The sequence below is a fragment of the Nanorana parkeri genome, unplaced genomic scaffold, assembly GCF_000935625.1.
Source record: "Nanorana parkeri isolate BGI_ZX_2015 unplaced genomic scaffold, ASM93562v1 scaffold605, whole genome shotgun sequence".
NCBI lineage: Eukaryota > Metazoa > Chordata > Amphibia > Anura > Dicroglossidae > Nanorana > Nanorana parkeri.
Genome location: NW_017306873.1, coordinates 919,445 through 937,022, shown reverse-complemented (window position 1 = coordinate 937,022; position 17,578 = coordinate 919,445). Strand labels below are relative to the sequence as shown.

At 46.5% G+C, this 17,578-nt stretch overlaps 1 protein-coding gene across 1 annotated transcript in view; it reads right to left on the bottom strand.

The window, feature by feature from the left end:
- ADGRA3 (adhesion G protein-coupled receptor A3) overlaps positions 1 to 1,564 on the bottom strand; it is a 62,566-nt gene extending 61,002 nt beyond the window's left edge. Inside the window, exon 1 of the mRNA XM_018562833.1 lies at positions 1,270 to 1,564. Coding sequence (XP_018418335.1) covers positions 1,270 to 1,493 — 224 coding nt within the window. The 5' untranslated portion in view covers positions 1,494 to 1,564. The remainder of the gene's footprint in view (positions 1 to 1,269) is intronic.
- Positions 1,565 to 17,578: the final 16,014 nt, after the last annotated feature.

Sequence of the window (17,578 nt, the reverse complement as noted above, 5' to 3'; positions counted from 1 at the left end):
GGGTTACAACAATGCAAACTTTACTTTTTAGGATGAAGGTCCAATTTCAGGACAATTTGTTACTTGACCTGGTAACCAACTATTACAAATTCTATATGATAACAAAAAGTATTTACAACGCACCTACGGGGAAACTAAATCTGTCATCTGTTCCTTACACAATACTCAATGAGACAAATCATGACTGACAGCGAGGATGGAGGAATCTCCCCTGCCAGCTACTGTATTCAGACATTCTCCACCCACAGCTGTCTGATTGGCAGAAGAGACTGCATCTGATTGGACGCAGTTATTGTTTGGAACAATTTCCACCCAGCTCCCCTGCAGATGTACAATGTGAACAAATCCTTTGTCTGCTTTGTAATACTTCATGTTAAATAAAGTTAGATGGTGTATAGGGCCGGGAAAAGGTTTGGGGTGTTCGGAGCTGTGCTATGCCGACATTGAAGTCACTCCATACCACAGTCATTCAGACCTTCTCAGCCCCCCCGATCTGCAGCTCCAGTACCCTGACACCACCCCCTCCTGCTGGGTATGGGGTACACGATAGGCGCACCCCCAGCAGCCAATATACACGTTGATTTTCTGTAAGTCGATATCGGCGCCGGCAGATTTTAGAGACAGGACAGGTAAGAGCTGGGACCTGGTGCCGCCATCTTACTCTCATCACCTTCCAATCATCTATAGAATACAAACATAGAAGACAGAGGACATATACACAATCCATGAGGAGGCAATGGGGTGTAGACTGAGCACACATTGTAAGGAAAGGGTGTAGTGTATAGGGTGTAGATGGGGTGTACTCACAGGGTGTAGATGGGGTGGTATATGGGGTGTACTCACAGGGTGTAGATGGGGTGTACTCACAGGGTGTAGATGGGGTGTACTCACAGGGTGGTATACGGGATGTATATGGAGTGTTGCTAAGTCAGTATACGAGCTGAACTCACATGGTGTAGATCGGGCAGTATATGGGGTATATGCGGGGGGGAGATCAGGTAGTATACGGGGTTTACATCGGGCAGTATATACATGGGGTGTAGATCGGGCAGTATATAGGGTATACATGGGGTGTAGATCGGGCAGTATATAGGGTATACATGGGGTGTAGATCGGGCAGTATATAGGGTATACATGGGGGGTAGATCGGGCAGTATACGTGTGGAGATAGGGCAATATACGGGGTGTAGATCGGGCAGTATATACAGAGTGTAGATCGGGCAGTATATACGGGGTGTAGATCGGGCAGTATATACGGGGTGTACTCACAGGGTGTTGGTCCTGTTCGGTAGAGCTCCCAGTGGTAATCTCCGTGCACTCTCCAGGCTGCTGCATATCACCTTCCCCGCCTCCCCTCCAGATCCTCCAGCCGCCGCCTTGCCTGGAGTCCGGGGGCGGCCGTCCTGCTTACAGCCGGGGGGTAGAGCGGCTGTGGCCAGCACGGAGAGCAGAGCGATGAGCGGGGACAGGCCCCGGGCCTCCATCAGTACCATGCCTGACCAGTGCGGGATCCCCTCCCCCTCCTTCTGTACCGGGAGTCACCCCCCTTCACACCGGAACTGAGCGGGACACCGGGGGCTCCTAGTGTGCACAGCTCCGGGATCAGCTCACTCCATTCACGTTCTCCAACTGGGGGAGGGGATGGCTCCTTGTACTCCCTCTGGATGGGGGACTCCCTAAGGATTGGGGGGCTCCTTGTACTTCCTCTGGATGGGGGGATGTCTCTGTATTTGTGGACGGGAGGGGATCCCCTCTGATTACCCCCCTGTACTCCTAGCTGGGGGTCTCAGATTACTCCTGGATGGGGTCTGTGATTACTCCATTATGAGGGATCCGATTACTTCCAGACCCCAATTAGTCTCTGAAATTTGTAGTGAGGGACGGAAGTTACTCCATCAATTCCAACTTAGGAGGGGTCTTTGATTACTCCATTATGGGGACCCTGATATCCTCAATTGTGGGGGGTCTCTGATTCCTCCATTATGGTCCTCCAGTACAGGGAGTCCCCTTATACCCTGTGTCCTCTAGTACAAGGGTCTCCCTTTACACTCTGTTCTCCGGTGTAGGGTGTCTACCCTTACTCTTTGTCCTCCGGTGTAGGGGGTCCCCCTTACTCTTTGTCCTCCGGTGTAGGGGGTCTCCCTTACTCTGTCCGGAGTAGGGGCCTCTTGTTACTCTCTGTCCTCCGGTGTAGGGGCCTCTTGTTACTCTCTGTCCTCCGGTGTAGGGGCCTCTTGTTACTCTCTGTCCTCCGGTGTACGGGTCTTCTGGTTTGGAAGGGGAGGTCTACTTATCTCTAGCCTGCAGTCTTTTGGGATTGTTGGGAGGAGGATCTGCTCCAGCCTGGATCTTCTTACTTGCACTGAGGTCTCAGCTCGGGGTATTGTTCCTGGGCACTTGTAGGGGTCTCTCATGTGTTGGGGACTCTCCAGTGTTGGGGTCTCTGGCCTCCCTTTGTATTTCAGCAAGGTCTTCCTGTCACAGTTTGGGAGGTCAGATAATTGCCCTGGGCAGTTGTGTAGAGTCCTTTCACACGTTTCTCTGTTAGCATTACTACATCCAGTCCTCCTCCTCCTGTGTCTCCTCCTCTCCATGCACAGACATGCTGGGGAGGGGGGGAGGCGCACAGGACACACAATGAGATTGGTATGGGCTCTGTATGATCCATGTGTCCTGCTACACACAGCCCCTATGGAGGCCAGGCACAGCTTTGTCTGCCTGTCCTCTCCTCTCCTCCATAGATTATATGTACCTGTAGCTGTGTATATTCCACATTATGCCGGTACACAATGTGGGGACAGCCAGTCCGGCTACATTGTATCTGGTTGTAGCATCATCGTAATCACATGATGAATACAATGTATATAGATCACCGCTACTACCTTCCAAAGTGGACCTGTCATGAAAATTCACCTGACTCAGTACAAGAATCACATTATGATTTACACTAAATGCACGGTGCGTTTAGGGCAGAACTTTTTTGCACCACAATGCGCAACATAGCAGTACCTCGTATTAGGGATTCACCGATTCCATTTTTTCAAGACCAAGTACGAGTACCAATACTTTTCCTCAAGTACTCGCCGATATCAATTACTGATACTTTTTTTTAGTAGCATGTGAAAATGTTTCTAAAACAATACAGACTAATGATTTTAGGACAGTGGTGGAGCACCAGGGACCAGACGCAGCTGCAACCCTGGTAGTGCTGCCACTGAGTCCAAGCTGTAGAGGGGCTACAAATCTCAAAATACCATCAGCTATAGAGGACTACAAATCTCAGCAATATATTATACAGCAATGTAGAATACCACCAGCTATAGAGGGCTACAAATTCCAGCAATGCATTATACAGCAATGTAGAATAATACCACCATCTATAGAGGACTACAAATTCCAGCAATACATTATACAGCAATGCAGAATAGCATAAGCTATAGAGGTCTACAAATCTCAGTGATACATTATATAGCAATGCAGAATAATACCACCATCTATAGAGGACTACAAATCCCAGCAATACATTATACAGCAATACAGAATACCATCAGCTATAGAGGACTACAAATCCCAGCAATATGTTATACAGCAACACAGAATAATCAGCTATAGAGAACTACAAATCCCAGCATTACATTATACAGCAATGCAGAATACTACCAGCTAAAGATGACTACAAATCTCAGCAATAAATACATTATACAGCAATGCAGAATGGCACTGGCTATAGAGGACTACAAATCCCAGCAATACATTATACAACAATGCAGAAGAAATACCACCAGCTATAGAGGACTACAAATCCCATCAATACATTATACAGCAATACAGAAAAAATATCACCAGCTATAGAGGACTACAGATCCCAGCAATTCATTATACAGCAATGCAGAATAAATACCACCAGCTATGGAGGACTACAGATCCCAGCAATATATTATACAGCAATACAGAATGGCACTGGCTATAGAGGACTACAGATCCGAGCAATACATTATACAGTAATGCAGAAGAAATACCACCAGCTATAGAGGACTACAAATCCCAGCAATACATTATACAGCAATGCAGAAAAAATACCACCAGCTATAGAGGACTACAAATTCCAGCAATATATTATACAGCAATACAGAATGGCACTGGCTATAGAGGACTACAGATTCGAGTAATACATTATACAACAATGCAGAAAAAATACCACCAGCTATAGAGGAGTACAGGTCTCAGCAATACATTATACAGCAATACAGAAAAAATACTACCAGCTATAGAGGACTACAGATCCGAGCAATACATTATACAGCAATACAGAAAAAACACCACCAGCTATAGAGGACTACAGATCCGAGCAATACATTATATAGCAATGCAGAAAAAATACCACCAGCTATAGAGGACTACAGGTCTCAGCAATACATTATACAGTAATGCAGAAAAAATACCACCAGCTATAGAGTACAGGTCTCAGCAATACATTATACAGCAATACAGAACAAACACCACCAGCTATAGAGGAGTACAGGTCTCAGCAATACATTATACAGTAATGCAGAAAAAATACCACCAGCTATAGAGGAGTAAAGGTCTCAGCAATACATTATACAGCAATACAGAAAAAACACCACCAGCTATAGAGGAGTACAGGTCTCAGCAATACATTATACAGCAATGCAGAAAAAATACCACCAGCTATAGAGGAGTACAGGTCTCAGCAATACATTATACAGCAATACAGAAAAAACACCACCAGCTATAGAGGACTACAAATCCCAGCAATACATTATACAGCAATACAGAAAAAACACCACCAGCTATAGAGGACTACAGGTCTCAGCAATACATTATACAGCAATGCAGAATAAAGCACAGGACAGAAACAACAGGCAATATTTCTAAAATAGCTGTGGAGTTCAGGGACAGTTTTGCTGCACCAAGCCTGTGCACTGTGCTGCTCTGCTTTGGGGTGTCGGCCTGACGTCTCCTGACGGAGGGTCTCAGGAGGGGGAGATGTGCGGACCGGTGGAAGCGCTGTGAATTGGTATCGTATCCGTGCATCACTACCACATATTGCACTACTCTGCCACCCACATTCAAATGACTGGCAACGCAACAGCACACGGTACTGCACTCCAGGTGCGCTGTGCGTTAGCGTGCACTAAATGCACTAGTACTGTGCGTTTAGTGCAACACTACGGTGTATGGCTACATTCACGCTAGCTTCCTGTGTCTGATTTATTTAAACGTGAGAGAAATGATCTGGGAAGTATTTGGGCTCCTGCGCATGGGCGTAAAAGATGCTGTATTCAGATCTGTAAAATGAAAAAGCTGAATAAATCTGAATGCATCAGCATTATGTTTTATAGGCCCATGCACACATCTGCGTTCATCTCAGTAAATCTGCACTGCGCTTAGCAGCGTAAAGTAGAAAATTCTGCGCCAGAAGTCAGCAATGTACGCATGTAAACATAGGTACATGCGTGTACAAGAACAGACCTGGAGTAATAGAAGAGGAAATTCACGAATGGTAATGTTGTACGGTCAAAGGCATGTGAGCAGATGCACTTTACGGACTATCGTTTTATATGTGCCCTGTTCACACCACAACGCGGGTTTGATGAGCAAACCTGCTGCACTGGATGACATCACAGAGCACTGGATGCAACACAGGGCGCAACACAGCGCACTACGCTGCCGTGCAAGGCCTGAATGGAGTGTATACATCTACACTACCAATAAAAAAAATGTAAACAGTGACAGCTTCGCAAGTGTGCGATAACACATACAGCCAGAGCTGCCACAACGCACTCGCCTGTCTGCTAAAATGCAGCGTCAGGTCCGTCCCTAAGGTTTTGGCTGTCTGAGGCGATGTCATCCCAGGGCAAGGGGGGGCAGATGCTGGACCGCGCTGTCAGGGGCTCTGTCTGGCAACCCACCCAGCTCACTGATGTCACTGGTCACCAGGAGCTTGTTGGGAGTGACCAGCTCAGCTCCCAGATGTCAGTGAACGAGGCGAGAGAGTCTCTTAGCAACCTGGGATGCCGTGGCCGTGTATGGCCCATGCAAATCTCCCCGCCTTGCTCTTAGGAACCTGGGATGCCGTGGCCGTGTATGGCCCTTGCAAATCTCCCCGCCTTGCTCTTAGGAACCTGGGATGCCGTGGCTGTGTATGGCCCTTGCAAATCTCCCCGCCTTGCTCTTAGGAACCTGGGATGCTGGGGCCGTGTATTGCCCTTGCAAATCTCCCCGCCTTGCGCTTAGGAACCTGGGATGCCGTGGCTGTGTATGGCCCTTGCAAATCTCCCCGCCTTGCGCTTAGGAACCTGGGATGCCGTGGCCGTGTATGGCCCTTGCAAATCTCCCCGCCTTGCGCTTAGGAACCTGGGATGCCGTGGCCGTGTATGGCCCTTGCAAATCTCCCCGCCTTGCGCTTAGGAACCTGGGATGCCGTGGCCGTGTATGGCCCTTGCAAATCTCCCCGCCTTGCGCTTAGGAACCTGGGATGCCGTGGCCGTGTATGGCCCTTGCAAATCTCCCCGCCTTGCGCTTAGGAACCTGGGATGCCGTGGCCGTGTATGGCCCTTGCAAATCTCCCCGCCTTGCGCTTAGGAACCTGGGATGCCGTGGCCGTGTATGGCCCTTGCAAATCTCCCCGCCTTGCGCTTAGGAACCTGGGATGCCGTGGCCGTGTATGGCCCTTGCAAATCTCCCCGCCTTGCGCTTAGGAACCTGGGATGCCGTGGCCGTGTATGGCCCTTGCAAATCTCCCCGCCTTGCGCTTAGGAACCTGGGATGCCGTGGCCGTGTATGGCCCTTGCAAATCTCCCCGCCTTGCGCTTAGGAACCTGGGATGCCGTGGCCGTGTATGGCCCTTGCAAATCTCCCCGCCTTGCGCTTAGGAACCTGGGATGCCGTGGCCGTGTATGGCCCTTGCAAATCTCCCCGCCTTGCGCTTAGGAACCTGGGATGCCGTGGCCGTGTATGGCCCTTGCAAATCTCCCCGCCTTGCGCTTAGGAACCTGGGATGCCGTGGCCGTGTATGGCCCTTGCAAATCTCCCCGCCTTGCGCTTAGGAACCTGGGATGCCGTGGCCGTGTATGGCCCTTGCAAATCTCCCCGCCTTGCGCTTAGGAACCTGGGATGCCGTGGCCGTGTATGGCCCTTGCAAATCTCCCCGCCTTGCGCTTAGGAACCTGGGATGCCGTGGCCGTGTATGGCCCTTGCAAATCTCCCCGCCTTGCGCTTAGGAACCTGGGATGCCGTGGCCGTGTATGGCCCTTGCAAATCTCCCCGCCTTGCGCTTAGGAACCTGGGATGCCGTGGCCGTGTATGGCCCTTGCAAATCTCCCCGCCTTGCGCTTAGGAACCTGGGATGCCGTGGCCGTGTATGGCCCTTGCAAATCTCCCCGCCTTGCTCTTAGGAACCTGGGATGTCCCGGAGAAGCTCCACCCTGTCCAGTTGAAGCTCGGTAACCAAGCTATGTGGGAAGAAGGAAGGGAGGAGACACTTGCTTGTCACTGGTGAGGCATCCAGATTGATGTCCTCACTGGTTTTTTTTTGATTGGACAGCTTGGACCAATGGTGCTTTGCCATTAGGCCAAACCATCCACAGAGCTCACGCCTCTAACACAGAGTGGAGGCTGTGACAGCTCTTGTCTCACCAAGTTAGGTTACACAAGCAGTGGGGAAGCCCGCTGCTGTGTAACCTAACTACCTGTCAAAAGCTGGATGCAGCACCTCCTGTAATTAACAGGCAGCACTCCGTCCATCACAGGTTACCCTGAAATCCTAAACACATGCATTTTGCTAGAAAAGACTTGCATTTAGGTCTAAAGGTTTAAAGTTCACTTTCCATACTATGTTTCATATTACACCCATACAGTATGTAGGGAGTAACATGAAACAGGGTCACATCTTCAGCCCTAATACTGCCACTCCCCCCTCTACTTCCCACAATCATGGGGCTCCTCTCCCTGCAGCATTTCTGGCACAACTGCATCATCCATTCACAGATCCTTTGCACAGCTTCTGTGAACAGAGAGACTACAAGTCCCATCGGCCACCGCAGTATCAGAACCTGCATCTTTCAAAAGAATTCAACTGCAGTGACATCACTGCCCTTGTAGTCCATTGACACTCCCTCCCGTCCCTGTTACTGAATGTCCATACCTCCGGTACAGACAGGGAATTGGAGGAACAGTCTGCAGGAGTCAGAGCATTGCACCTCTGGCCCACTGATCACAGTTGCAATGCTTTGCAGTCCCAATGCAAAACATAATACATTTTTATAAGGGACATTTTTCGTCAAATCCCATCATGCCTCGGCCTCTGGGAGTCATGCCTGTGGCTGTCAGAGCTGCAATGCCTCATAGGACTTGTAGTTCCACAACGGCTGGAAGGGGCGGAGTTGCCCACCCCAGTTTTATACCATGTTGTATGTTACACCCGTATTCAGTCCCCCCCCCCCCCCACACTTACCAGAATTGCGGGGTTCTTCTCCCCACAGGCTGCTGCTCTTGTTTTGATTTGGTACAGCTATGCATGGTTGCACCCGCATGACCCTGCCGTCCATATACAGATCCTTTGACAGGATCTGTAAATGGGGAGACTACAAGTCCCATCAGCTACTGCAGCAGACGGACACGTAGTTCTTAATGGAGTACAAGCGTGGTGATGTCACCACACTTATAGTCCATTGACAAATCCTCCTGTCCCTGTTATTGAAGGTCATACCTTGGTACAGACAGGGACTAGGAAGAATAGTCTGCAGGAGCCTGAACATTGCACCCGCCATCCACTGATCACAGCTGCAATGCTTTATTGGCTCCACTACAAAAAATAAATAAATACATCATACATAAATAATAAATGCACATGTTTTCTTTTATGAATGTGTGTGCATTTATTATTATTATTATTTGGTTACAGTATATTTTTGGACTATGGCTTTAAGATGCATTTAAAAGGTGATGTGTCTGAAAATGTTTGGTCTTGCTACATAATTCTTTGAAAAGGAATCAGTGAAATTGGGTCTAAATTGCCCACCTTGTGTTTGCCAGGCATTGCACATGCTTTGCAAATTGATAGCAATTGGAATTAAAACAAATGTGTTTTTCACTTCAGTAGGTCAAGCTGTGTTCATGAAAAATGCAGACTGCACTGTGACACTCCATTGATGTGAAGAACAGTTTAAACCTTCTTTTCTTCAAATGCACATAAAGCGTGATTTCTAAGCGTCCGTGTACACAAAGGTTGCCATTCAGATCACTGTGTTCAGTAGCCCCCCTTTGTTAGACCTCACACTGCAGCTAGCTGACAGCATGGTGTGACCAGCACTGGGATGTGTGTTTTGTATATGAATTGTGATTGGTTGGGAGCCCACTCAGTCCAATCAGCACATACCATTACAGCCGGAAGCATTGACAATGTTTTCCTGTGGAGTCAGAGTAGTCGTACTGGTATTGCAGGTAGAAAAGTCAAGAAGGTGTCAAGATTCTTAGTCCCAAGTATGTATTTTTATGCATTTATATGTTTATTGTTACATAGCATAGGGCGGGGCTAGGCAATCTCTGGACTCCAGCTGTGGTAAAACTGCAATTCCCATCATGCCTCTGCCTGGGAGTCATGCATGTGGCTGTCAGAGCCTCATAATGCATCATGGGACTTGTAGTTCCACAACAGCTGTCGCGCCGCTTCGCATGCAGTGTGTCACGGGCTTTACGTTTTCTAGCTTTGTCGTATTGTAGGTGTTTTACTATACACTGCAGTAATCATCAGTCTGATGTCAGGCGGCGATTTTGTAGCAGAGATCCATTGCTATTACATATTGCTAATGGCAGCGATTAGCAGCAATTTAAGCTAAAGAAATGAATGATGCACAAATGTTGCGATTTTGCTGCGGACACAAAATGCTGCGAAATCTGGATCTCAAGCCACAAGAACTCCAGGCAGCAATGTTATTAACTCTTGAAATGGGGCTACTCCCACACTGCAAGGGTTAACTGCTCCTGTTTGCCTTGGGTAAAAAAAAAAGTTCTACTCACCTGAGTTTCCGTGCTGGCCGCCTCTTAAGGTGCCCATACACATAACGATTATCGCACGATTTTCGTTTGCGATCGCGTTTTTTGTACGAAAATCGCACAGTTGATGGGAAGTGCGCAACCGCATTTACTGTACAACCGTTCGACTTTTGTCTTTCCATGCAGGCTAGAAAACTTTTATCGAATTGTACGAAATTCGATGGATTAGTACGGAAAAAATCGAAGGACACTGCTCATGCGCAAACGAAAATCCGTTCTGTCGGTCGATGACATTCGGCCGGGTGATATTGCTAACGAACGCTAATCCTCAATGGTCTGTGCTCTGTTCGATTATCGTACAAAAAATGTTGTGCGTTGGTTGTAAGGTGTATGGGCACCTTTTAGACCGGTCTTTGGAGCATCTCTCCCCCTCCGCTGCAGCGATCTAGGAGTACTCGAGTGATCACATCCAATACAGAGCATTGAGGATGTCGAGGGACATACCATCCTTAAAGTGGAGGAGGGGAGAGGCAGCAGGTTTGGGCGAGTATAACTTTTTTTTAATATATACTAGGCAAAAACGAGCAGTTAACCCTTGCAGTGGGTCGCCCCTTAGGATAGCCTCACTGCAAGGGTTAATTACATTTCTCCTCTGAGCTCTTCTTTAAAAATTGACGTTCGTGATTCCATGACATTTTTTAGAGAGAAATCACACAAAAAAAGGGAGGATTGCTGCAAATATGTTGCCCAACTCAGCCTTACTTTGCTACGTGTAGGAGCTATGCACCAAACCAAACAGCGGAGACCGGAAGAATGTGTGCAGTTCCAGTAATATATATAATGGGATTTTTGCCGCTTTTTAAAAATTTGTTTTTGCACATTTTTTGCGGCGTTTTCACCTAGTTTGCTTGTCTTTGCACATTTTTATGTGCGTTAGACGTTTGCATATGAAGTCTTGGCTGGCAGGTCAAAGACATCAAGCGGTCAATGGGGATACACTTGTAAAAAAACGTGCAAAAATGCAACACATTTTTCTGGCTGTTCCATTGGTCTATGGGCCAAAACACGCTGCAGAATGGCCCAAAAGAAGCTCAGGGACGTTTGTTGAGTGACAGGCTCATTCATGCCCAACTAACTGCCTGGGTGTGAATGGGGCCTTTAGAGTAGATATAAAACACAATCACTTACAGTAACGTAGTATTAAGGTGCCCATACACTGGTCAAATTTCGGCTGGTTTTTAATGTACACAGTGGCACAGTGTGTGGGGCTGTTGGCTCCCTTTCAGCCGGCATTCCTTGATCATCTTCAATCTATCAGAGCCGGCAGCCAATGAGCAAGGTGCGAACATACCCATTGGAATACCATAGATGCATGTTTATGCATTTACAAAAGCTTTTTACATGCATATAAAAGCATCCACATGCACCTAGTGTGAATGAAACCTTAATATATAGATTTGGTAAACAGTAGCACAAATAATGTGTGACATAAAATGTAACTGCCCCCATTTTATTCTACAGGGTCACTGCTGCAATTTGGAATATGTATAATTAGTTTTGGGGCCTTCTCTCCAGCGCTGCTGCGGGTCTCCGATCCAGCGCTGACTCCTCTGTCCTTGCTGGCACTTCCTGTCCCACGGTGTCTACATGCGGGTGTACGCATCCATAGACTTACCTTGTGTCTCTCCTCGTCTCCCGGCCGAAAATGTGAACTGCGCATGCGTCCGCCCCAAGATGCTTTGCGGCCCGAGAATTTTCACATTTTTGGACGGGAGCGCACGGGTAAGACACAGGTAAATTTAAAGCGTTTCTTTTTTCACTTTTTGCATATATTTACTGTTTGCTTGCTGTAAATATATGCAAAAACACTGGAGGGTTTAATACCCCTTTAAGCCCTGCAGACTGAATGATAAAAATGCTCTATTTCCCCATCCCCATTAACCAGCATGGATGGGAGAATCTTCCCTGCCAGGCTATTGTTTCTGACAGCCAGCAACCCTGCTGTCAAAATACATGATCCATGACTGCAGCTCATTGGCTGTATTCAGGGGCGGACCTACCGCCGGTGCAGCAGCACCAGGGCCCAAGGCCTGGGGGGCCCAGTGGTCCCGGGTAGCCCCCAATATTCCAGGACGTCTTCCGTGTAACAAGCAGTGGGAGAGGAGAGGGGAGAGCCGGCAGGCAGGCGCCTGGAGAACCGGGGGACAGTGAGAGATGAGAGTAAATTGAGAGTTCCCCTGGTGATCACTGGCAGGCTGCAGACTCTGAGTGTAGGATCGCGCTGTCAGTGGAGAGAATGCCGGTGCAATCATTGCGGATCTCCACTGCCAGTTGGTCAGATGCTGGGGCATGATGCGGCCATTGCTGAAGGAGCTTGGCAGCTGAACTCTGCTCTTTGGGGTCTTTGTGTGAGTAACCTGTATATGCTCAGGCAGTAACTTTCCTCTGCTTACCAACAGGCTCATTGCTGCATAGCCTTCACTTGTATTTATTCCCAATATATAATAAAGTTATTTCTATTCGCCCCTATGCAACACAAACGTTTTCTGTATCACCTTACCTTTACCTGTATTTACTTCTACTATATAAGAACAACATTTTCTATCACTTCTACTTGACATAATTGATTCCCACCATATGCAAAGTTTTCTACCTCTTCTATGTATGTTCCTGTATTTATATATAGATCAATGTATTTAGAGAACAGTGTATATAGAGATCATCACTGAGTATATAGAGATCAGTGTATATAGAGACCACTGAGTATATAGAGATCAGTGTATATAGAGACCACTGAGTATATAGAGATCAGTGCATATAGAGACCACTGAGTAGATAGAGATCAGTGTATATAGAGACCACTGAGTATATAGAGAGCAGTGTATATAGAGACCACTGAGTACATAGAGATCAGTGTATATAGAGACCACTGAGTATATAGAGATCAGTGCATATAGAGACCACTGAGTATATAGAGATCAGTGTATATAAAGAAAACATTGAGAATATAGAGATCACTGTGTATATAGAGATCAGTGTATATAAAGAGAACATTGAGTATATAGAGAACATTGAGTATATAGAGATCACTGTGTATATAGAGAACAGTGTATATAAAGAGAACATTGAGTATATAGAGAACATTGAGTATATAGAGATCACTGTGTATATAGAGAACAGTGTATATAAAGAGAACATTGAGTATATAGGGTATACTTTAGGTCAGTGGTTCTCAACCTGTGTAACCTCAGGACCCACATTTGTCCTTGGTCATTAAGTCATGACCCAAGTTGCACTGCAATGGAATGCACGGCATTGCGGTACTGCGCGTTCCGATGCGCGCAATAGAACTGTGGGTGGGAGGTGCATTTGGGGTGCCATTAAATGAATGGCAATGCAATGCACTTCTCGCACCAAAACACGTGGTAGGTGCGATTGCGAAGTACAGTGCGTTTAATGCACTGTACTAGTGTGAGTGGGCCCTCAAAAACACACAACCACAGACACAATCTCACACACACATCAAAAAATAATTATTTTGTTCTTTTTTTAAGATCCACCCAGTCTCCCTATCCTTAGCCTGGGGTTCCGTGTGGGCTGCTGTACAGTGATGGAGCTCCATCCATATGTGCATTGCTTGTACAGCTCCCTTGCACACCCTGTAGAGGTGCCAGGAGCCAGTATGTTACATCACACCGGTCCAGGCACCTCTACAGGACAAGCAAGGGAGCTGTAAGCCATGCAGGTATGGATGGAGCCTACCCTACCTCAAGCTGACACTCGGCACCGGACAGCATATTTTGAATGGCTGCTTGGCACAAGACTTGACAGTGCTGCGCTAGGAGGAGGCTGAGGAGCCTCTCAACTAGAAAAGTGGAAGGCACATGGGGACCCACTGAACAAAGGGTCGCGACCCACTCTTGGGTCACGACCCACCAGTTGAGAACCAAGGCTTTAGGTGATGGTGCAACGGGCTTCTGGAGGGGCCTGAGAAAAAATCTTGCACCAGGGCTCTTTGTTCCTTAGGTCTGCAACTGCCTGTATTAACTTTTTGGCTGACAATTCTTGGCCCGAATCCTTCAACAAAAGTCGGATGAAAAATCAACTTTTATTAAACAGAATGGTCCCGAAAGGGCCGCATACTGCGCAAATTTCGACCTAGTCAGCAGGACTTGGCCAAAATTCAAGCAGTACAGCTTTACTTCTGCAGACAACTCTCTGATTATTTCCTAAGGGAAGAACTGATGACCTGGAATGGACTTTACTGGCCAATGATTGTACTTCCAAGAAAAAAGTCAGTATCATTATCTGTCCAGGTTGACACTGCTCATTAACATATAGATTTATGTATTACAGGTATTTCTATAGTGCCGACAACAGTGCTTTACACTGTGCACATTCACATCAGCCCCTGCACTCAAGGATCTTACAATCTATGCTCCCTATCGCACATGCATACAAAACAAGGCAAATTTAGACAGGAACCAATTAACCTTTCAGCATGTCTTTGGAGTGTGGGAGGAAACTGGAGTGCCCGGAGGAAACCCAAACAAGCACAGGGAGGACATGCAAACTCCTTAGCCAATACCAGCATGCTTATTGATGCTGTAATCTTTCTAAAGATCTGACCCATATCCCATATCTAGGGGCAGCTTTAGATCAACAGCTGGAGAGATGAGGGTCCATGTACCACAGTCAATGAAGGAATAAAATCTGGTGACATCTTTCAGTCATCCTGTATGTGACACTATCACTGCTTGTCCAGCTTCCCAAAAAGTGCAATGTAAAATGCTACAATGTCGCCACCTAGTGTGTACTTGTAAGGACAGCGTTTATAGAAATGTAACATTTCTTACAGTTACTTTAGTGATGGTAGTGCTAGAATTTGGAACTTTAATATATATATATATATATGGCGTAAGCTGTGCAGTCCATAGAAATGTAAGATTTCTATGTTCCTATTTCCAATCCGCTTTGGGGTTGAAAGGAAGAATATCAATATTTGCTATTGAAAACACTTTAGATAATCAGAACCAATTAAAGTACACTAACCCCCTACTATAAAGAAGTGCTCCAGACCTCTTTGCCCCTCCAGCTCCAATGGAGGTTGATGTGAAGCTTAGCTGCTATCACTCTTGCATGGGTTGATGATAATGTTCAGTTTTTTGTTATACCAGCCATTTTCAGGAAACTTTCATTCTTTTCTTTTTGTGGGTGGGTAGTGTAAACTGGCCCCTCCTTGTCAAACTGCTGTTTTCCTGGCTGTCATCTTGACCCTCTCTTAGGCTCTGTTCTTAGGCTTTTTGTCGCTCAAAGCTAAGAGCAGCACAACGCTGAAGACAAGGAGTCCCCTTCATTTCTGGCTCACACCTGAGCCATTTGTTGTGCGTTTTGTTACACAATGTTTCCCATTGAAGTCCATAGGACCAAAAAAACTTATAATGTAATGTAATGAAGTCTATGGGACCAAAATGTAATCTGACAAAAAGCAGCTCATGTACTTTATCCAGCGACAGGGGTACAAGTACTCATGAGAATGAGAACACACAGATACCTATACATACGCAGCTGCAAAGGGAAGTTGATTCGGAGGCAACGAGCCTCCGAATCCGAAACCACACACTGAAACTGCAGAATGAGCGGTGGCCATATCGGTCGCTGGCACGTTCTGCTCATGTGCGCAGCCATCTTGGGGTGTATCTTGGTATACACCAAGATGGCGGCATCCCCATGTTCGAGCGCCACCATCTTGGTGTATACCAAGATATACTCCAAGATGGCGGCGCGCATGTACAGAACGCGCCGGCGGCCGATATGGCCACCGCGCGTTCTGAAAAGTAATTTATATATGCCTGAATAAAGTTTTCGTATATTCGGGCATTTAGTACATTAGTTATTTCGGATTCGGACGAAGCGCTGAATAAACTAAATTTCGTTGATTTGCAGGTTCGTCCAAATCCGAATGCACATGTCCAATTAACATGGAGCGAGTTCACGCACGTTTACACGCATATGCTTTTAGATACATTTGCCCTTTGTCCATTGAAACAGTCCATTGAAGTAACCAATGATATTTCAGCAAATAGACGCTCCTTGCGTTTACATGCATTTTGGTGCATTTAGAAGCTAAAACTGTTTCCTGGAAACATCTGACTTCTATTTTTCCTAAACACAGCTAAACTGACTCCATCTAACAGCATCTAAACACATCTAAACGCAAGATTTGAATGGATCCATTGGAAATCATTAGATGCATTTATATGCATTTAGAAAACTATTAAACATGCATATAAAAGCACCTAATCGTACCCTAGTGTGAATGGGGCCTTATGTGTGCAATTAGGCTATATGCCTCCATATGTAAGTACGTTTCTAATAAAGAGTTTTATACAGTGAAGCAGTGTGCTCTAAGGTATGTGTTTGCTCTCATTTTGGGCTGATACAACATATTACTAAGTACTGAAGAGGATCAGGTAGAGATTAATTCCAAATGTGGGCTAACCCTGCCTGGTCACAAAGGGGATCAGCGTTATCAGATCTACTGTGCAGGTCTGTTTGTAAGGTGAGCAGCACTCTATAGGAGATTTCATGGGGAAGAGGAATATCTACACTCTTATCAGTGGATGCATACTTTTGTTTCATGTACTGTATAAGAATTGTACGAACAATGATGCACATATTGCTTCATTTGGCATCCTTCCCATGTCTGTTTTGATGTGATACACTGTTAACACGATATATTGTAGTTCGGCTCACACATCTATTTAATTTAATTTCTTTGTTATGTGTTATAAAGCAACATTATTAAATGCGGATTTGATAGGATACTTTGTATTTAATAGCGTGGCACATTTATACTCATTTCAGAAATGTATATCTCTCTAGTGCAGTGGTTCTCAACCTGGGGGTCGCGACCCCGTTGGGGGTCGAATTACTATTTGCCAAGGGTCCCCTAGCAGCTCCCGTAAGGCTGGGTTCACACCTAGGCGTATTACGTATGCACGTCTGTCGCGCGACCTTCACACGGTTTTTTTACCGCGATTTGTGGTAAAAAAATCGCGCGACCGTCGCGCGATTCCGAAGGCTACTTGGCTGTATCCCAATGGAAAACGCCCTCCAAAACGGCCCAAAGAAGTACATGTACTTGTTTGGGCGTCAGCCGTTTTGTAGGGCGTTCAGACGGGCGGAAATACGGAAAGGTGTGAACCATACCCATAGAAAACAATGGGATTTTCATGGCGTTGAACGCCCGACAAAACGCAAAGGTGTGAACGGGGCCTAAAGGTTTACTCTCGAGAATAGTAAACCTTTCTCTGCGGTTTTTTTTTTCTGACATCAGGCCTGCTGGCCGCCGTCAATCAGAAAAAAACAACCCCCATAGGAATGCATAGCTAGATCCCAACAATAATACATTATATACAGTGCAACGCAGAATACCAGCAGCTACAGAGGACTACAAATGCCACCAATAGAACACTATAGTATAATGGACTATTGCTGCGATTTGTTGTATTCTTCTGGGATTCGTTGTCTCTTTAAGCAGTGGTTCTCAAGCTGTGGG